This window comes from Cynocephalus volans, chromosome 8 (genome assembly GCF_027409185.1).
Source record: "Cynocephalus volans isolate mCynVol1 chromosome 8, mCynVol1.pri, whole genome shotgun sequence".
NCBI classification, from domain to species: Eukaryota; Metazoa; Chordata; class Mammalia; order Dermoptera; family Cynocephalidae; genus Cynocephalus; species Cynocephalus volans.
In genome coordinates, this window is record NC_084467.1 from 16,266,410 (window position 1) to 16,288,602 (window position 22,193).

The 22,193-nt window shown below is 35.3% G+C and overlaps 1 protein-coding gene across 10 annotated transcripts in view; it reads right to left on the bottom strand.

Annotated features, from left to right (window-relative positions):
• Positions 1-22,193, bottom strand: part of EIF4G3 (eukaryotic translation initiation factor 4 gamma 3) — a 311,414-nt gene that overhangs the window by 131,791 nt on the left and 157,430 nt on the right. For 8 of the 10 annotated variants that reach the window (XM_063105197.1, XM_063105193.1, XM_063105188.1 and 5 more), the window contains 3 exons: positions 17,910-18,007; positions 15,667-15,789; positions 1,502-1,610 (listed from right to left, as the gene is read on the bottom strand). In XM_063105197.1, coding sequence (XP_062961267.1) covers positions 1,502-1,610; positions 15,667-15,789; positions 17,910-18,007 — 330 coding nt within the window. The remainder of the gene's footprint in view (positions 1-1,501; positions 1,611-15,666; positions 15,790-17,909; positions 18,008-22,193) is intronic. The other 2 variants (XM_063105198.1, XM_063105189.1) reach the window with 1 other exon arrangement.

Sequence of the window (22,193 nt, forward strand, 5' to 3'; positions counted from 1 at the left end):
ACAATAAAAAATTAGTTTTAAGCATGCATGGGTCCTCCTTTAACTCTAAACATTGCTGAAATAAGTATTTGATGTGCAATTTTTAGAAGCATGTCAGGTTAGGGTTTGTTACATATATTTTGGTTAAAAACCACCTGACAAAACAAACATAGGACTTTTCTCTGTTGAAGTTTACTTTCCTAGCTATCTCAATACTCAAGGAAAAAACTTCCTATTTCAAAAACGTCATATTACCATCTTTGGATGATGTAAAAAACATTGGAAGCACATATTGGAAGTCCATCTTTCAAAAAGTTTATAAATGCGATCAACTTGCAGTCTAGCCAAAAACATTTAATATTAAATGCTTCCACTTTATAGGCCATTTCTAAATATTTTTCAAAAATAATTTTTAGAAAGTATATTTACTAACAGCCAGCTATAGAATAATAAGGGGTTTGGAGGAATGAAAACTTAAGGAAGGAGATAACAAATATACGATATACATTTATTATTAGAACAAAGTCAAAAACATTATAAAGCATGCTCAAAGTTATTTGCTTCCCCCTGTACATACAGAGAATTGTCTCCTAATTTTAGCTAAGGTCAAGCTAAAATCCAACTAGGTAGGAAAGACAGACCATGATATCCCACTTCTGGCATGAGATTTTCCTTAAAGTTTTCTATTTTTACTCCAAAAGGCACTATATGTGTTTATTTCAACAAACATTTGGTACTCATGTTCATGGTCAATAGTATAATTCCTACATCAACTATATGGCTATAATTTACTAAGTACTTTTCATGTGCTAGGCATGTCCCCACAATAACCCTGTGAGGTATGTCTTCACTCCATCTATAAGTTAAGAAATGGAGATACACAGGGTAAGTGACTCAATCAAGACCAAATAGCTAGAACATGATGGAGCCAGGAATATGAACTCAGTGCTAACTCCAACTGTGGCTATAGAAGCCAAATCTTTTAAGAAGAAACATTTTATCTTTTTATTTATTTCTTTATTTATTTTTTATTTTTTTTATTTTTATTTTTTATTTTTTTTTTAAAGATGACCGGTAAGGGGATCTTAACCCTTGACTTGGTGCTGTCAGCACCACGCTCAGCCAGTGAGCGAACCGGCCATCCGTATATGGGATCCGAACCAGGGGCCTTGGTGTTATCAGCACCGCACTCTCCCGAGTGAGCCATGGGCCGGCCCAACATTTTATCTTTTTAAAAACAGCAAGACACACAGGGACATGTTGAATATATAAATTAAACTATGTTCTTCTATACACAGATACTGACAGTAAGGCATTTATAAAATATAGGAAAAAAATTTACTAATCATCTCTGTTAGTTTCCTAAAGGTAGAACACTGATTTTTCCACTTCAAAGCTTCGTTTAAAAGTGGGTGTCTTAATAATTCTCTAATGTTTTACTCTTACTCTTGAAAGCTGAGGTCAATATAATTAATAAAAAAGACACTAAAAATAAGAGGGAGGAAAACAGTCATACACAAACCTTGCTTCTGGTCGCTAGCTGCAGTGACAGGGGTGCTGGCGGCAAGATGAGCGCTCTCCACAGTCCCATAAACCACAGGGCTGTGCTCGGGGACCTGGCTGGGCAGCTGCTGGGATTTGAAGTACAAAAAAGGGTGATAATGAGCGTGCGAACATAAAAACTAGCAACATGGAACCCAAGCAAGTGGGGAAGACAGAGTGGGACAGGAAGTCACAAAATTAAAAAAAGGAAAGCAAGGAAAAAATATATAGGCCAATTTAATAAATCCAAAAAGTACATGGGAAGACAGGGAAGAGAAGGAAAGAAGCAGCAGGAAAGGGGGAAGGAAAAGAGATGATTACTATTAACCACAGCAAGAGAAAACAGCACAACAATTATTAGTACAATTCATTCCCCAGTGTTCCTTCTAAGGACAAGCTGGCTTTTCACCCTAATAATAGATGTCACATCTGAGAGGGAATTTAACATTCTCCCAGTCAAAAACCAAATGAATTTCTTCAACTTCACTCATAAACTATCTAGCAAAGTAGTGCACCTACCAAAATCAGGACAAACAGAAAATGTGGTGGGTTTGAAAACTAGTTACTGATTCAAGAAAACAATACTCAAGAGTGATTCCTGTCATTTGTTTATATGATCACACAGGTAAAATGCAACTTAGAAGGTATCGAAATGTACTTTCACCTTAAAATGTCTTCAGGTTCTGGGTCAAGGATGACCATTTTTCAGAATCAGAAATCTGAATAAAATATCTGGCAGTTTAAGGCTATAAGGAAACTCTCGGTTTCATTCAACCACTGTATTGCAATGTAAAATGCCCATCAAAATCCAAGTAGAGTAGGTTGAGAAAATTATAGCCATTGTTCAACTTAGAGGGAACAGAATTACACAAGATAGGACAAGAACACTCATTCTACATCACATTCCAGGTAGGTATTCTTTCTGGATTTGAGGGTTACACAAAAGCCACAAGACAAAGCAGTGTCTCTTCTCGGAGATCTAAGGTCAATTTTTTGGTAGCTATAATCTCCTACATTGAGTTATTTTTCTTCTTTTTTGTGTTTTTTTCTTGTTTTCTTTTCGATGGCTGGCTGGTACAGAGATATGAACCCTTGACCTTGGTGTTATCAGCACCATACTCTAACCAAGTGAGCTAACTGGCCAGCTCTCCTATAACTGATTTCTATTTATGCTCTCAGAGCAGAGCTCCGTTGAACAATTCTGATTATTTTGGCGGGGGAGGGTGGAGCAGGGGGCATGGAGATGGGGAGGTTAAGATGTGGGTGAGTTTGGGTGGACAGGGCCACTTAAAAGCAAGGGTTAATAAGAGATATTTTCAAGTCAGTAAGCCTCACTTAAAGTAGGAATACCAAAAAAAATACTATTTATGATAATAGATACCATTTAAGTAACAATGCTTTTCATAATTTACAACTTGTAATTTATATTTGACTATATAAGGACTGTACAGAATAACAGATTAAAAATGAGGGAAAAATTATCATTTCACCTATTCATGAGACCATGAAAGTGCTCATATTCCACAATTACTTCTAAATGAAAACTACTAAAATTATATTTCCAAATATAAAAAACAAAGAGTTACTGTGTTTACTTTGAATTATGAAGAAATAAACAAACAGTACTGCCATAGTTATTCTGCTCTGAGTCCTTAGGTTCAGGTTGGGGGTGGAAACTGTACTATTGAAATTCGAAAATTAGGAAGTACAGTGGTTTTGAAATCCCTTAAATATAGTCTATTGTACTGCCTGAAAACAGATCTGGAACAAAGGAACCACTCCATGTTATTTAGCATTTATTAAGCAGTTATCCACATTTCCCAGGAAAGAAAGATTTGTAAATTGTGTCATTTACCTAAAAGGAAGAAAATATGAACTACTCCAATTGCTGGGAAAATTAATTCCTCCCTCCCACCCCCCCAAAATGGTAATTGTTCAAAATAGGTCACCAAAATTACATCCATAGATAAGGTAAAATGTTTAAGAGAGTAAAAGTCTACTAATACCTAGAAAAATTTATGTCAAAAATACCTTCAATCACATAAAGAGACAACTACAAAGACATATTTAAATTAACAAAGCTCTAGGAAGAACTTACATACAAAGAGTCATAAGAAAGGAATGAGTTGGTTAAGTAGCAGTTCTACATCCAACTATTCTGCATATAGTTACATATCCACAAAATGCTGGGGAAGTACTTCTGTTTCCTCATCTATAAAATGAAAAGGAACTAAAGATCTTACAGTCCCATTCAGCTTTAACATTCTATAAGCCTCTGATAGTAACAATAAAATAACATATTAACATATAATTCAATATTTTTAATATTCTTCCAGATTAATTTTAATTTAGGATAATCTTCTCAAATTTTAGCTTAACCTATAATTTCATCTCTCCTCTTCTAATAAAGTAACTCAATGATAAACAGTCCATACAAAGGAGCCACAAATAATCATGAATTAGTAAGTCAGAAAAATCAGGAAACACACTGAATATTGTGACTCAAAACAACACATCCAATGCCATATGTATTTTAACCCAAATAAGGAAATAAAGCTACATTTTGAGAACATATTTAAGAGATTTCAAAACCACTATACTTTAGTAATGCTCATTATTGGTGAGAATAAAAATTTATAAGATTATTCTGGAAGGGCAATCAGTATCAAAACATAAAATAACCCAATAAAGATGCTAGGGAAGTCAGAGTTAAAAGTCAGGGTCAACCTAGCAACTCTTTCCAAACAGTTGTGACAATTCATAATTTACGTCCATGATAATCTCCAACCCTCTTTCCAAATTTCTCAAAATCAAGGTTCTGACTGGGAGAAGAAAAACACAAACCAATGTTTCTCATATTTCAACCAGGATAAGGGAGTTTATTTATTTATTTATTTTTTTAAAAGATGACCGGTAAGGGGATCTTAACCCTTGACTTGGTGTGGTCAGCACCACGCTCACCCAGTGAGCGAACCAGCCATCCGTATATGGGATCCGAACCCGGGGCCTTGGTGTTATTAGCACCGCACTCTCCCGAGTGAGCCACAGGCCGGCCCAGGATAAGGGAGTTTAAAAGAGGCAAGATATTAGAATTCTGATAGTATCCAATAAATGAATTTCCTTTACAAATTCTACTTGAGAACCTACACTGTTGAAGATTTATTTTTTAAATTTAATGTATTGGCCTCAAGGGATAATGGTAGGCTTGGGCACAAATACTGGAGGAATTCATTCATTTTTTTAAACAAAATGTTTACCTATTAGGTGAAATAGGCAACAAAACCTGGAATTGTTCTTAAATATTTCATTGCATAATTAAAAATTCATTTTTCTTTAAACAGCCCATATTATTTCTGCCCAGAAAGAGATCATGTTCCTTTGATTTCTGTTTTAATCACGCACATGACAGGATGCTTAAGTACAGAGAGAGTTACAGACAGGGGTCAACAACTACCTGTTTTTGCAATGCCCATGAGATAAGTTTTTACATTTTTAAATGGCTGAGAAAAATATCAAGAATGATATTTTTGACACATGAAAATTTCAGTAATCATATTTTATTAGAACTGACACACCCATTCATTTACATACTATCTACGGCTGCTTCGTGTCTTAATGGAAGAGTTGACTAGTGCTGAGAGACGACACAGCTGCAAAACCTAAAATATTTGCTCTTGACCCATTACAGAACATGTTTGCTGGCCGCTCTTATAATTCATTGAGATAAAGCCAGAGACTTCAAATAGTTATATAAATACAAGAAGTTGATATAATTTAATGTCATCAAAAGAGGCTACTTCAATGCGTCACATTTTATCGTTTCAGGCATAATGGATTTTTCAAAGTCCCATTCAAAAACTCCAAAATAATTCTTGTATAAATACCTTATGTATTTAATGTACATAAATCCTGGGGATAAACAAGTATAGCTTCCACTGAGAAGCATTATGAAGATCAAGAAGCAAAACAATAATATACTTAATGATGACAGGAAAAAGGAACAAAACATGCTACTTTCAAACATGGGAAAGAATCTCTCACATTCATTCATTAGAAAAGTGTTTGTGTTTCCTCTTGGTGTTTACCATGTACCAAACATTGAGAATCCATAGAAAACTAAGACAAAATTTTTAGCTTCACGCAATTTATATTCTATCAAAAAAACAGGTATTAAGAAATAAAGCACAAAATTAACCATTTAACTACAATAGCTATAAATACTATGCTGTAGTAGTAAGAATACAGAGATAACATAAAATCTGGGGTTGTGACTTTTTATGTGCGTAAGGTGGATTTTTTGAGGAAGTAATATTTAGGCTGAGTACCAAAGTATCGATGTGAATGTAGACATGTGGGAGGCAGTGTAGGAAGAAGCATTTCAGGAAGAAGGAACAGCATGTATGAAGGCTCTAAAAGGAAGAATACTATGTGATTGACAAGCTTGTGTAAAAGGGTAAGAGGAAGGAAGGAAGAGTTTGGTGTGAATGAGGCCAGGCAGGGGTCAGACCAGGCCATACAGGCCATACTAAGGATGTTGACGTTTTGTTGTTTTTGTTTGGTTGGTGGCTGGCTGGCTGGTGCAGGCAATCAAACCTTGGACCTTGGTTTTATCAGCACCACTCTCTAACCAACTGAGCTAATCGGCCAACCCAAGGATTTTAGTCTTTATCTCCACAGCAACAAGAAGCCAGGACAGGTTTTAAGCAGCAGTATGACATAATCAGATTTATGTTTTAAAAAGATCATTCTGTCTACTGCATAGAGAATGAACGGAAGGGAAGGAAGAGTAGGATATAATTTCTAAGGTTACTGCAGTAGTCTAAGAGAAATAATTTTGGTGGAAATAATGGAGGAAATGTGATTAAATTTGAAGGTAAACTGACAGGATTTGCTAACTGATTAGATATCGTAGGGAGGAGATCAACGGAAAGGAAAGGGGCAAAAAGAAAGACATCAGGTTTCTGGTTTCTGAGATGTATGCCAGTCACTGAGATAGAGAACACTGGAGGTTTTGAAGGTCAAAGGGTAGGGGAAAAGACCATGAACTCAAATTTTGAGTCTGACCTGCTTGTGAGACCACATGAATGTAGAGATCAAGTAGAAAGTTGGGTATGTAACCTGAAGCTCCAAAGAATCGTTACTTATAACAATATATGGGATGACATAATGAATACATCCTTTAACACAAGGGTAATAATGCACAATAAACATAATAACCACACCAAAATGTAGTAGTAACAATAAATAACATGGTTCTTAATGTATGATACTTACATACCATACACTACTCAATAAATTCTAATGCCAGAATCACAGGATGTAAGGATTGGAATAAGCATCATCCACATAGATCAGTTCTTTAATTTTCTTTACATTTTCCCCAAGAAACTACAAGTTCCATTCAAAAATCTTCAGTGACATGAACTCACGATTTCCAATGGTGGAAACCACTTCAGGTTTGGAAAGCTCTAATCATTATAAGCTTAAGTGTTTTCATCCATTTGTCCTGTTCTTGGTAACTCTGAAACAAAAGTCTTATCTCTTCCATGCAAAAGCCTGTCACAATGCTTTAAACTGATGATAATAAGTATTTATTGACCAGCTTACTAAGTAGCATAAGTTAAACTAGGTGCTGGGAGTAAAGTGTAGAATGAGAAGTGATGCTCTTTGCATACATGGAGCTAACAACACTCTAGTCTAGACAGACAATAAACCAGAAAGTAAGCCCATAATATGTCAGGCAGAGGTTAATGCTATGAGTAAAATTAAAGCAGGGTGAAGAACAGACACTAAAGGGTGTGGAGTTGTTACTATAGAGTGGTCAGAGACTGCTTTCCTGAAAAAGTAATTTAGAAGAGACAACTGAAAGAGGTAACTAGGCATACCTGGAATGTGGAAGAGCATTCCAGACAGAAGAAACAATAAGAGCAAAAACCATAAGGCAGAAGCAGGAAGAACAGTAGCAACGCAATGAAGTGAAGGAGGAAGAGAGGAGTAGAAGAGATTAGAGATGTGGCCAGACCAGATGATACATGACCTCATACAGACCTCCAAAATTCTAAGAGTATAAACTTTTATATTTTTTTGTCACCAGTAGAAAGACAGTGGATAGTTTTTAGTAGGGAAAGGATGTGATCTGATTTATGATTTATTTATTATTGAAACATAATTATACATTATCTGTGGGGTACAGCATTGAATATCAATCATGTGTGTAATATGTGATGCTCATGGTTTATGATTTTAAAACATCACTCATTTTGGCTGTTGTGTAAAGAATAGATAGATGAGAGGCAACACAGAAGCAGGGAGATGAGTAAGGAAGTTACTATTGTCTAGGGGAGAGACCACAGTTCTTAGGTTACAACAGTAGCAGTGAACGTGGTGTGAATGGGTCAAATAGGACTTGCTGATGCAATAGTTGTTGAATGTGAAATAAAGAGGATTTAAAATGATTCCCAGACTTATCACCTGGGCAACTGAGGTACACTGTAATATAATTTACCAAAAAAAGGAAAACAAGAGCTCACCACCACCTGAAGAAATAGTTTATAACACAAGGGTCACAATCTCAAATCCCTTCATAAACCTATAGGTGACCTAAATGTGTGATTTAAAAGGGAGTAAAATAATAATACAACAATGTAACAAACTAGAGAATATATGTTCAGGCTAAAGGCATTCGGACTGATAATTTCTCTTTTCTTTAAAGACTGACATGACAAAACAATATACATCTATGAGAGAGAGAGTGCTCTCCTTAAAAACGTGAAAGGTTGCCTAGGAGTCAGCAATGATGAGGGAAATCCAGGCACTCAAGAAATAAAAGCTTTAAGGTAAACTAGAGGACTTAAGGAATTATGCTTTTAAAGTTCCTATGAGGAAGGGGGAAAAATGAAACAAGAAAAACTCTAAAACGCAAGAATAATGTGGGTGGAATTCTCTCTAAAATGTATTAAAATGCATTATAAACTACAGTATTAAGACAGTACAGTAAAGGTATTAAAACAGATCAGTGGAATAGATAAGTCCAGGTATATATGATAACTCAGTAAATGATTAAAACAACATCTCAAAACAAAGAGGCACCGATGAACTATTCAATAAATAATACTGGAACAGGAAACAAGTCATTTGGCAAAATATAGCCTAATTGTATGTATCTGAATAAATTACATATCAATCAAAGATAAAGGTAAAATAACCAAGCCAGGTAAATACTAGAAGAAAATATGTATGAATAGTTTTATTATCTTGGTTGGGAAGGTCTTTCAAAAGTATAAGCCCCAAATCATAAATTATTTAGGGAAAAATAGAAATTTGTGAATATAAAATTTTTAAAAATTTCTATGTGACAGAATACACTGTAAAATTAAAACACAATCATCAAATGAGACAAAATGTTAACATATGTCAAAGGAGTTTCTTGAACATGCAAAGAGCTCTTATAAATCAGTTAGACAAAAATCAACGCCCCAAAGAAATGTGTACAAAAGATATAAATAGATAATTCATATACACACAAATAACCAGTGAACATCAAAAAAGTCTTAACTTCACAAATCAATAAATAAAAATTAAATGAGATATTATTTTAAAAAATCTTTCAATAAAATATAATAATATAGGGCAAGGGATATGCTCTTATACTGCCGGTAGGGGATTAACTGGTAACTTACTGAAGGGTAGAAAATGACAACACCATACCCAAGAATAAGTACACAAATTTGCACATTACTGTATTGTTAATATTAGTGACAAACAGGAAACAATATGAATCAAACATCAATCAAATGAACTATGGTACATACAAAGAAATGCCATGTAGCTATTAAAAATTATAATGTACCTATAGTTAAACATGAACATTTCTACATGATCACTGAAAAAAATGCTAGTTATAAAATAGCCTGCATGAATCCGAATATATTGAATTATATGTATGGATACACACACACACACTCTCTCTCTCTCTCTCTCTCTCTCTCTCTAGAAGATGCCTGGAAGGATATTCACCCGAAAGTTAACAATAGTTAATGCTCAGTAATAAGATATGGGGTTATAATTTCTTTCTTTACTACTCTTTTCCAATGAAGATTTATTATTCGTACATGTACAAAAATAAAGTTCTTTTAATTTTGAAAATACATTTTAAATAATGGATAAAAGACTAAACCTGATAGTTTCTTGTGATCCCCTACTACACTTCTTGTGATCCCTTACAATAAGTATAAATATCACAGTTGCCAGATGATAACATGTTCCAATGTCTAAGTGGAAGTAAGTGGTAAGGGATAAAAATTGTTACACATGGAATAATCCAAGTCATACTTTCCTTATAATTAGGACTCTGATTTAGAGCCTCTACATAAAATCATACCACTTATATACAAGACTTTCATATAATTTGATGAATTATGAAAAAAAATAGTTCAAATAAAAAGGAAGACACAAATTTAACTTTACTAATGGTTAGATTTTTATGAGGATACCCAAACAACTTAAAAACATACTTGCTCCACTGGCTTCCAAAAGAAGGTAACTTAGGGGTTTTTTTTGTTTGTTTGCTTTAGGAAATTCCTACAGGCACTGAAGCTGGAGAACCTAAAATTTATTTAAAAATTAGGACATTTTTACAAAACTCTGTTTGAGACAGACTTGTTGAAATAAACAACCCTGTTCTACAACTCTTAAGTAGGAACTTCTGATTGTCTGCATACAAATTCATTTGAAACTGTGAAACAGCTTAACCAGCAAGGGTCTCTGTTCAACATGACATCTCATTTATAAACTCTGAGAGAAGCTAAGCTAGCTTAGAAACCTATTTTTAAGTCTACAAGGCTTTCCATATCGCTGAAAGGTATCATTTTTACGTCAAGGAAGGTTGCTAATGATAAATTATTTTATTAAAGATGCAGAATGATGGGATTTAATTCAATAACTACTATCTTTACTGCAGTTACTACTAAAACAAAACTATACCTACATGCTTCAAGACAGAGAGTGATATTACTTCATCAGCACCTATGACTGAGATAAAATGAAATTTTAAAAGTTAAGATTAATTTGTCTATATTACACTAGGTACCTCCATCAAATTCTTCATGCAGAAACTTACCTACTTACAGTACATATCTACTTACAACATGAATATTATTACCTAAGCTTTAGATATGTTTAGGAAAGTATTATCACTAAACCGTGAAAGCAACTAGTTAACAAAAAGTCACAGAATTTAAATTTTCCAGGTGTTAAGTTTATAAGCAGCTCTTCAAAATACTAAATAATCTGTTAACTGGCAATTTTTCCCACTGACAGGAGAGCCTTTATCTTTCCTAAGATATGCCATCAATCAATAGTTTCCAACATTTTCTCTGCCCCTATGCACTATGGCACAGGACTCTCTCCCAAGTTATAACTGTGTTTCACTATAACAGTAATTCTAAAAACAAAACAAAACAACAAACAAAAAGAAAAAAGGAGAGGGAGAAAAAGAAAGGTATATAGTTCATTTTAAAAATTAAGTCATTTTGATACTTCACCCATCCCTTTGGAAATAGACAATTTTTTCAGCCTTGCCTACATAGATAGCATCATGTATTTATTTTTATTTTTATGCTATAGGGTCCCACACAGACTATTAGGCAGCTAGCACATTTCTTAATATAAAAATGTTCCTTATACCTTATGGCTATCAACAATAGCTGAGAGATTTGATGCTGAGGGAAAGTAACAAAATTTTCCCTTCTTTCTCACTTCAATATTTAAGAACTAAAGAGAACTCTGAGATTATTTAGTACAATTCATCATTTTACAGGTGAAAAAATAGCAGTTTAAAGGGCTTAACGTTCTGACCCAAGGTCATTAATCTAAGTGGCAGAGTGGAGACCAGCAGCAAGTGCTCTAGCACTCTATGATGTCCACCTGTGCGCCTACATCTACTGCATATGATCGTCTGTACAGGTACATGTATGCACATACACATATTTTCTATGTATGGAAGATACAAAATTTCCAAGACTTATCCCATAGATAATTTGAAAGCTTATGAAGGACAGTTTCAAATCCCATCTACTTAAAGGCAAAAACCACAGCAAAAACCTGATTCTCCTCTCCATTCTCCTTTCATAAACCCAATGCAGCTTCCCTCAATTAACTCTTATTGTGTCATAAATTTGTTTAATATAGTTGCTGACACAGCATCCATTATTAGGCCTGACATAAGTTATCTGAAACCCAGTCATGTCCTTTCACCTTTGCTCCAGTTAAAACTTCCCCTTCTTTCGTGGCTGCTTGTTCCTCGTCTCACTGATGCAACGCCCAACATATTCCCCAGCTGCTGACCACAATAAAACCTAATGGTTAACACCAAAGGCATGTAAATAAATTCCCCCTTCACAAGTTTTCTTTAAACTAGCCAATCCACAATCCCCATGGGAAAGCCTAAGAGCTAAGGCCCATGGACCTTAATAAAGGCATAGTCTCAAAGGTCCTCTTTCTCTCCCCACCCACTGGTGGAGTTCCCTGCCACCTCCACGCTTCCCATTGGCACCCCTTAACCCCCCTCAGATCTGTAAGTAATAAATTTTCTTTGTTTCATGCATTTTGGTTTCACTTCTTCATTGTGTCTCGCCTGACCAACACACCCAAACATAACTCTTTGACAATCAGCTCTCCTAAAAAGTGGCTATTTCGGTTTATGACCACTTTTGACATAGAGACCTCAGGACCAAATTAGGGAAAAATCACAACGCTGACTGCTTGCCAAAATCAAACTCATTATCCCCCTCTTCAAACTTCCTCATTTATCTCTATGTTGTGTTATACTACGAATCCAGGTATTTGAGCTTGAGGAGTAACCCCCGACTCTTCCCTCTTCCTTACATCTAGGGGAACCACACAAGCCTATTTACCTGACAGCAATAGTTTATGCCTGTTGTGTCATCAAAATGATTAATAGCACTGCCATCCATTTCAAAAACTGTCCCAATTTAGATGATAAATTATATGGTAATCCTTTTTATAGTTCTTATCTTGTTATCAACCAATTGCTGAACATCTCTCCAAATGGCTTCCTTTCCTTCAACTGACGTACATATTTCTCACCTAAAATATGACAATAGCCTCCCTTCATCCAAATTCCCATTTTTGAACATGCTGTCATTCTACTCTTCTCCCTTTTTCTATTTTGTGAACACCAATGTGGAAACTCAGATCAAATGGTATCTCTGCTTTGAAGCCTTCCCAGACTCTTCCATTCATTTTGTGTGCCTCCTGAAATAATAACAACTGTCATACTAACAACAGGTCACATCTATTGAATGCTCATTATGTAAATCTACTGAATATTCATTATACACCAGTCCCTGAACTTAAGTATTTTTATCTCATTTAATCCTCATAATAACTATATATGATAGGTTTTAGTTTTTAAATGTGGAAGCTAAGACTCTGGGAGAAAGTAATCTGGCTAAAGTTACTAAACTAAGCAGGGGAACTGGGACTCAGAACCTAGTTTGTCTGATTTCAAGCCTAGGCTTTAAACCTCTCCCCCCTACTATCTTACCTATACCGCCACTAATGGGTCCCTGTGATTCGACATTTTTAAGTCTGTGCTACAATTCTGTCCCACTTGGTCACCTCTGTGCTTTTAAAATTCTGTATACAGTGCACAGGAGAACCAGTCAGATATTAGTATTTGGCCCCCCCGTCTCCCTTAAAGAGACTGTGACTACTGACTACCTCAGTGATAGAGAAAGTCTTTGTTATATATATATAGCACCTGCAATTGTGTGTAGCTCAAAGCATGGCTCATGTCCCAAAAGTATTTACTCTTCAGTCCTGAATTCTGATGGAGAATGTGGTTCAGGATTTATCTGGAATTATGCCAAAATTGCAAACTAGTAGCCCTTGAGCTAAATGTAAGAGATTCTCTTTGGCAGGCATAATGTTTTCTGTTAAAGGAATTGTCAATATTCAAAACATGCAGCTTTTTTTAAAAAATGTAAATATAAATAAAGATTTCTAGTTTCTTTTGAAACATTGGGACAACATTTTTATACAGTATAACAATCCGGCAACAAAAACTACTTCCCTTAACCAGAGACAAGCCCTCTCCCACTCTCTATATGCACATACCATCTATGATTTTCCAGAAAATGAGGTTAAATGTCAGTTGCCATCATCGTGCTACTGCTGTTGTTTTTATTAAGAGGAAAATGAAAAATTTCTAGTATGTCTGTGTCTGTTAAAAAGCTATTTGTTCATCCCATGAATTTCATGCATTTGGAAAGACAACAGACTGGTAAGTGTGGATTTAAATGCAAATCACCTAATAAAATAAATGTATGCTTCACAAATGATATCACACGTCACAAAAAGGAACCACAAACATTACAATTATTAACTGAGGGCCCTTATCACCTGAAAGTGTACATTCAAGATGCTTTAGGATTACAGAAACACATATAATCATATTCAGGCCCATGGTCCCTGGGGAAAGATAAAAAGCAAAAGGATTTATGTGGCTAAAAACAAGAGGGAAAACCAGAAGAGGGTGGGATCAAGCTTGGAATATTAAAGAAAAACACTCCATAGGGAATTTAAATGTAAAAGACATATGAGAATTTAAACACAAGTCAACACAGGGTTGTCAGCTATACAGATAGACAGTTAATAATATTTTAATCAGTGTTTGAAAGTACAGACTAAAATCTGACTGCCCTAATCAACTAATCCCAACTTTTTGCTATAGTATACCAATTTGGAAATTTTGTTTGTTTCGTGCTTGCTTTCAGGTAAGGAAGAGACTAAATATAAGGTCTCTTAATCATTCAAAACTTGGAATGTCCCCGGGGGAATAATGGAGAATGGGGAAGAGTTCTATAACAATCATTAATGTGATCTTACAACTCACACATCTAGATAGCCACATAGAATACTTACCTGAGTAACAGAAGACTGAGATAAATGTCAGCCAGAGACTATCATCATTTCCAAATAAAAACGCATCATTACAACAAAGGACAAAATTTCAGTCTTACACAAATTTTCAGGTTTTCAAGGGGCTCTAAAGTCAGCCAGCTATTTGTGACTTCAATGTTAAAAAACATTTTTAAGAACATTCTTTTAACCAGTACTACTAAAATCAAGCCAATAGTCTCATTCTGAAATGGCTTACATATGATCGTCTATATCACTTGTTTGTAGGCTGGGCTCTGAAGAATCCCTCACCATCTAGCCATAAAAGAGAAAAGCAAACAGTCCCCTACTCCTTAATAACTTTGGTTTTTTCTAGTTTTTTTTGTTTGTTTTGGCAGCTGGCCAGTAACAGGGACTGAACCATGGACCTTATTTTTACCTGTTTTTATATTCTGGGCTCTCACTTAAGATAATTTTTAAGATTTGAAAATCACTTGTCTCTGAATAATTTATCAAAATTTAAAGTGACCCAGAAATGAAATAAAAATCTTGTCAAATTTGGGGAATTCTACTCTCTATTACAGTTTACCAAACTCCAGGTCCTCCTAAAATGTTTTGATTTCTAAAAACAAGAAAGTAAACTCTTAGGAGACCACACTCTTCACCAGGAACAAAAAGGTGCCTAAATGACAGAATTTACTATAATAACCCTTGCAAATAAATAAAGAGGATACTCTCCACTCAAGCAGCTCATTTATGTAGTCCTAAAAGGTGAGTATACCTGTTATACATCCCAATATTCTCCGAATAACACAGGTAATCATCTCAAGCAACACAGTTTGGTAAAAATGTTTACATTCTGAACTTTAATGTTTGCGTTAACATGGACTTAATTCCTAAGGTTTCACAGCGAAAACATACAATTCTAATTTAATGATGAGGTTTCCATAGGAATGTAGCTTCTTTTGGTATAATGCAATAGGAAAAGTGGCAGCAGCTGCACTCTGAATGTGAAGACAATACATAGAAATATTACCAATAAAAATTTGGAGTTACAACAATTTGCAAAGAAACAATACATATGCTTAAATACCATTTAGATATTTGAGGTTATGAGACAACTGATGGAAATGGAAAGTACAGAAAGCGGCTACAGAAAAAAGAGTTCAGTAGAGGTTAGTGAACAAATAAACACCATCATCCATCATGACTCACTCTTCTTACCTGAGGAGGAGTAGGTGTGGATGTGGGTCTCCCTATGGGTGGAGTAGGATTTCTGCTGCCACCTCCAGACATAATCTCCTCTGTTATGTCTTTACCTCCCTGGTTTGGATCTCGAATTCTTATCTATAAAGTTAAAATAAAATGGCATGTGTACAGATAGGTGTCTATTTATTGGCATATGATGGGCTAAAGGTGCAAACTGGGAGGCCTGTCAAATATCAAAGGTGATCATCACCACATTTGACTTTACTTCCATCACAGAACCATATGGGCTTTTTCAAAGAAATTTAGGCCACTAGCTCTGACATGAACTAGTTACAATAACAAACTAAAATGGGATGTAGTTGGCTGAATTTCTAGGTCAAAAAGTCAAAGTACCTATGCTTGTTTTTTAATCACTGTCAAATAGATTGATTTTATTTATAATGCTTAAGATTAGGTTCATAAAATAGTTCAATATATGGAAGTTACTGTATAGAATAAAGTTTTAAATGCCCTAAATGGTTATCTGAGGTTTTCTAAGAAAATGAAAAGTACACATATCCTATGACTTGGGAAGAGGAATTTATCCAGCAAATAACCTTATATATGAATGTAAGAATGCTCACTGAAATAATGTTTTTTTCCCAACAAAGACAGAGAGACATCCTAAAGGCCAATCAAGAACAGAATAGTTCAAAAATTATCCTACTTCCGTACAAGTAAATACCAAATAGCTAGTAAAAAGAACAAGGCAGATCTACTTGAACTGATATGGAATCATCAACAAGATGTACCCGTGAGTGAAACATATGCAAGATGAAGAATTACATACTTTTTTAAAAGGCTACCTATGCTTACAGGTATCAGTGGGGATGGTGCTATAATGGAGATAGAGTACCTCGGTCTAGGCACTCCACGCTGGAATAGTGCTGAGACATGAAGGGCCTGCTCTGCTGTTCATTACCAACATAGCTTAATCAAGGTAGCCCTGGCTTCTTGAAAATTTCAAAGAATTCATTAATAAAATCATCTGGATCTGGAAGCTTGGGGGGACCAGTTCTTCTATTAGATTTCTAACATCAGGGCTGGCAGGGTGACTCAGTTAGTTAGAGTGCGGTGTTATAACACCAAGGCCAAGGGTTTGGATCCTTGTACTGGCCAGCTGCCAAAAAAAAAAAAAGGGGGAGGGGATTTCTAATATCAGCTATCTTTTCAGATATGGAAACTTGTTTCTACTACAGTTTCAAGTACTGCTCTTCATTTGTTCTAATTCTTCAGTAACATCTATTGTTACTATCTTCCATTTTCATTAACTCCTTCATTCATTTTTCTTCATTCTGAGATTATTGTTCAAGTCCAACTTCTACCACGCTGATTTGACATTTCCAAAGCACAGTTTCTTGACTACACCATGATACACTAGTGTATTCTGTCTATTATGGTATGTGCACAAGTAAATTGTTCCTAATAATAAAGTACCAAAGTTTTGAAACTCAATTTTTTAAATTAATTTTATCCTATTTTTTGTTAAATTACTTCACAAGTATTGCTATAACATCACTCCTACCTTACACCTGTGTGTGTCTCTCTTGATTATAAACATCACCCTTTTTGTGTGTTCCGATGGATAAGAGATCATAAGCCACTCTTCTACAAAATGTTCTGCAATTTGAATTTTATACTGCTCCCCTCTAATTCTCTTGGGCCTGCCTTATTTGACAGAAGCAAAGCCCCTGTAATTTATTAAAAACAATTAGATATGTTTTCTAAATTCTGCTGTTTCTTAAAATAAATCCATTCCACAAAAAAGGATTTTTCTTGTCGTCCTTCATACTTTGACTCCTTTTCTCCTGTACTATTTTTTTTCTTTTCTGAGTTCATACTTGAACAGAAAGCTGATTAGAACTGGTGTGAAAAGACAGTCAAAATTTGAGAACTTAAGCTCAAATTCCTCCCACTGAGTGAGACCTTCGCACTCTAAACCCTCCCATTCCTAAAGATGGAACACATGTTGTCATGTAGCACACTAAACTCAGTGAGCGGTGAAACTTGATATTAAGCAAATGGTATGTACAACATGTAGTTATATGCCCACACAAACCCTTCAGGTCAAGTGGTGGGAATATAAGAGAAGAATAAAAAAAGGGGGGAGGAAAAAAAGGCATAGTCATTTGTGAACTGAGATGAATAATGATTGTGTAAAGTTATGCAATAAATGAACAGACCTTCAAATTTAAGAAAAATTTGTAAAAATCTCTTACAGTTTTTTTCTCTCTCTTGGCTGGAGGGGGCTGTTGCTGTGTAGGCACTATGATAGGTGCTGACGGATACACTGGCTGACTTGGGTAAAAAGGCGTTCCTAAAGAATTAGAAAAAATGAAAAGAAGCATTCAGTTATTTTAGCAAACACTATAGGACTATCAATGGCACTGTGTTCTGAATAATGCATTAAAAAAAAATAAAACAAAAATACACACTAAGCATTCTTTTTCTAACCTTTTTTTTTTATTATTATGCATACTCATGAAGTACAAAGCTGACTGTCATCACCTGTGCCCAGGATGTGATGGTCAGATCAATAGTATCAGGATGCCCATTACCACAAATTGCAATTATTCCCCACCCCCAACCCAATTAATCATCAACTTCCCTCCCCCTCCCCCACACCCCCATCCTAACCCCCTGCAACCCTAGGTATGCTCTCTTCCTCTGCAAGTCCAACACACCCCTGTGGTCTTTCTTTCAAGCATTCTTCTTCATCTTTTCCCACTAGCTCTCTTCCAGCTACTAAAGTGCTCAAGAAATTATTCCCAAAACACATAATGTCTTCAAACATTTATAAACATCAAATATGAAAACTAAGTACCCAACTCCTACAGATTTACACAATCTAAAACACAAATCATGCTATACTGCTGCTTTTAAAAAAATCTTATTCTGGGGGTCCACAACCTCAACAGTAATTCTCTAACAAGGGTTTGTGTGAGTATGTTTGTGTGTGGGTTTGGTCAGGGGCAGGAGGGGAATATATCTGATCATCTTGGGGAATGGGAATGATCTAATTCTTCTCCTTTCTTACAGAAAATCACTGCCATAGGGAGTTAGTATTAAGGCTTGGCAAATTTCTTAATGTTGGATTAGAAAAAAGCTGAGAGCAAGCAGCCTAAAGATAAGTTCACATACTAAGCATCCAGATTCCAAACTACATTGTCTACCATTCTAGAGCCCCACACCTTTGCTTGAGCTATAACTTACTCTTATCCCTTGAGTACACCAAACTCTTTGATTTTTTCTATACCTTTTGCTATACTTCCCATCTGCCTAAAATTACCTTCTTCCTCCCACACCTACTACTCCCAATGAACTCCTTCTAACTTTTGAAACTTATACTGGACATTTCGAAAGAGAGCCTACAGATTTGCTGATGAACTGGATGTTAATGTGAGAGAAAGAGGACTCAAGAGAAACTCTTAAGGTTTTTTTTTTTTTTTTTTTTTTTTTTGCCTCAGCAAGTGAAAGAATAGAGGTACTATTTCCTTAGATGAGAAAAACTGGAGGAATTTAGGGCACAAATATCAAGAATTCAATTTTTGGACATATAAAGTTTGAGATGCTTATTAGTCCTTTAAATGAAAATATCAAGTAGGCAGGAAGAACATAAATCTGGAGTCATAAGACAAGTATGAGCTAGAGTTATCCATCTATTGGAATTAGTAGAATCACATTTAAACTATGTGACTAGATAACTCAGGAAGTGAGTACAGACAGAAAAGAAGCCCAAGGATTCAATCCCGAGGTATTTCATGTTTGTTAGAGGTCAAAGAAATGAGGAAAACCCAGAGAAGGAGATGAAAAAGAAAACCAAGTGATATGGATTGAATTGTGTCCTCCAAGTTTTACATACTGAAGCTTAATTCCCATTGTAACTGTTGAGGGTGGGAAATCCTATTATGGTAATTGAAAGGTGGGGCCTTAAGAGGTGATTAGATTCTGAGGACCATGCCTTAATGAATGGATTAATAATGGTGGTCATGGGAGTGGTTCTGAGGGCTTTAAAAGGGAGAGCATATAAGAGTCTCTCTCTTTCTCTGCTTCTGCCAACTCCTAATATGTTACCCTGTGTTGCTGAAACCACCACCAAAGAACATCCTCACCAGATGTGTTCCCTGGACTTGGATTTCCCAGCCCTGAAATTGTAAGTGATAAATTTAGTTTCTTTACAAATTACCCACTTCCAGGTATTTTGTTATAAGCAACAGAAATGGACTAACATGCTAAGGCAATGGCTGAAGTGAAGAAAATTGTTCAGAAATGAGCGGAGTGCTTAACCAAGTCAAATGGGTGCTCAGAGGTCAACTAAGATTTGTCAAAGTAGAAGTCACTCGTGACCTTGACAAAAGTGGTTGTTTTTTTTTTTGGGGGGGGGGTGTACAGTCTGGTTTGGTAAGTTCCACAGTGGAAGAGAAGAAAGAAAATGAAGACAGTAAGTATAGAAAACTCTTTTTCTTAAGAGTTTGTAAAAGGGAAGCAGACAAATATGGAATAAAAAAAATTTTTTTAATGTAGAAATAAAACATAATGCTCGTATGCTGATGGGTCTAATCCAGTAGAGGAAGGGAAAAAGTGACAAATGCAGGGAAGAGAGAAGAGAGTTACTAGAGTAATAGTCTTAAATGGGTGCAGGATGGAATCTAGTGCACACGGAAAAGATTGGCCTTTGGTAGGTGCAGGGATAATTGATTCACAGTAAAAAGGAAAGAATGAGTATGAAGGTAGTTACCGCAGGTAAAATCCTTGATGTTAAATAAACAGTCAAATAACATCAGCTCTATTATCACTGTCACCATCAGCATCCCTACCACTTTCACAATAATCTTGAAGTGGAAAATTCTTGGCAGCAGTACAATTTACACCAGACTCTGAAGATATCGATTAGGTTTGGAGAATCACATTTGGAAAAGATCTAAGCAGAAGACATGGCTAGGATTTCAACAAGTTCAATATAAAAAGACAAACTTTAACCATCCTCAAGCAGTGAGAAACTATTCTCAAAGCAAGGCTCAAATTAGCAAATCTATGCTATCCCTATGATGTCATTAGCTCCTAAAACTTAGAAAACAAACCCCTAAAAGTGGTTTCAAATGTTGCTAGACAACCAACATAATCTGCTCACCTTGCCATATCTTTCAAGCTAAGTGAAATAAGATCCAAAAGGTGAACCATCTCTTTTTTTAAAAAAATCAGATTCTTCTAATGAAAACTTTTATAATCAACATGCTTAGGGAAGAGACTGGCATATCGCACACATCCAATAAACAGCTGCTGAAAAAACCTGGCAGAATAGGATTATCTCAGTATAGTGAGATCAAATACAATTAGCAAAACATTAGGTCTTCCTCTCAATCATGGACCCAAACAGAAGAGAAAATCTGCCCGACCAAATAATAGTTTTCTTTCATCAACCAGTCAACTTCTCTTATAGTTAGGGACATTTAAAAACATTTTTTTATTCCACTGAAAATATGAATAACTTCTGCATACCACTTATAAACTAGGCAAATCACAAAACATCTCTGCACCTCAGGTTTCCTATGCAATAAAGTAGGTTTGTCTAGATCAGAGGTCTGTTAACTACAGGATAAGGGAGCCAAATTTAGCCCATCACCATTTATTTTGTAAATAAAGTTTAATTAGAAGACACTGTCTACAGCTTTATTGTCTAAAGCTGCTTTTACACTACAATGGCACAGTTGAGTCACTACAACAGAGACCATAAAGCCTGCAAAACTTGAAATGTTCACTATCTGGCCTGTTATGGGAAAAGTTTGTTGATCCCAGTTCGAGATCAGTGGTTCCCAAAACCCAGTCTATATAAAAGGTATCGATGATGTTTCACAAAATTTATATGATAACAACCAGGAAATACACACATAAACACACAAATATAATTTTACCAGCTTAAATTTTTATAAAGAATTGTTCTTATTTTGAACTTATTTCTGTCCTCTTTTTTTAAAATACCCTACCTATATGAAATTATACTGACAGTAAATGGCAGTTACCTTTAAAGGTCTTATTGGCAAAATTTAAAATGTAATAGTCCTGTGTGTTTCCTCCTTTATTTTTTTATTCAGTTTTACTTGCTTATGATATTGAAAGATCTGGGAACCATTGGTGTAGACAATATTTAGATTTCTTCTCATTGGTAAAACCCCAAACATAAATATCAAACAACTGTACAATAAGATTCTGAAAAGCAGGGAGAATATCTTAACATCTGCATTCCACAAAATGCCTAGCACAATACAATGTCTTACACATTGCAGGTATTCTATAAAACATTCAAAACCTTAAATTTTCCATAGAAACAATAATAAACATAGTGGTTAAATATCTTGGTGATCACAGAAAAATCAGTTTATACCACAATACACCCAAAACAGTAATAATGTCAGTATACAACCACATTACCAAATACAGAATTACCTCTCCAGGAGAACCCAGCTGAATACAACTTGGGTATTCACACCACCTCTATATACCAC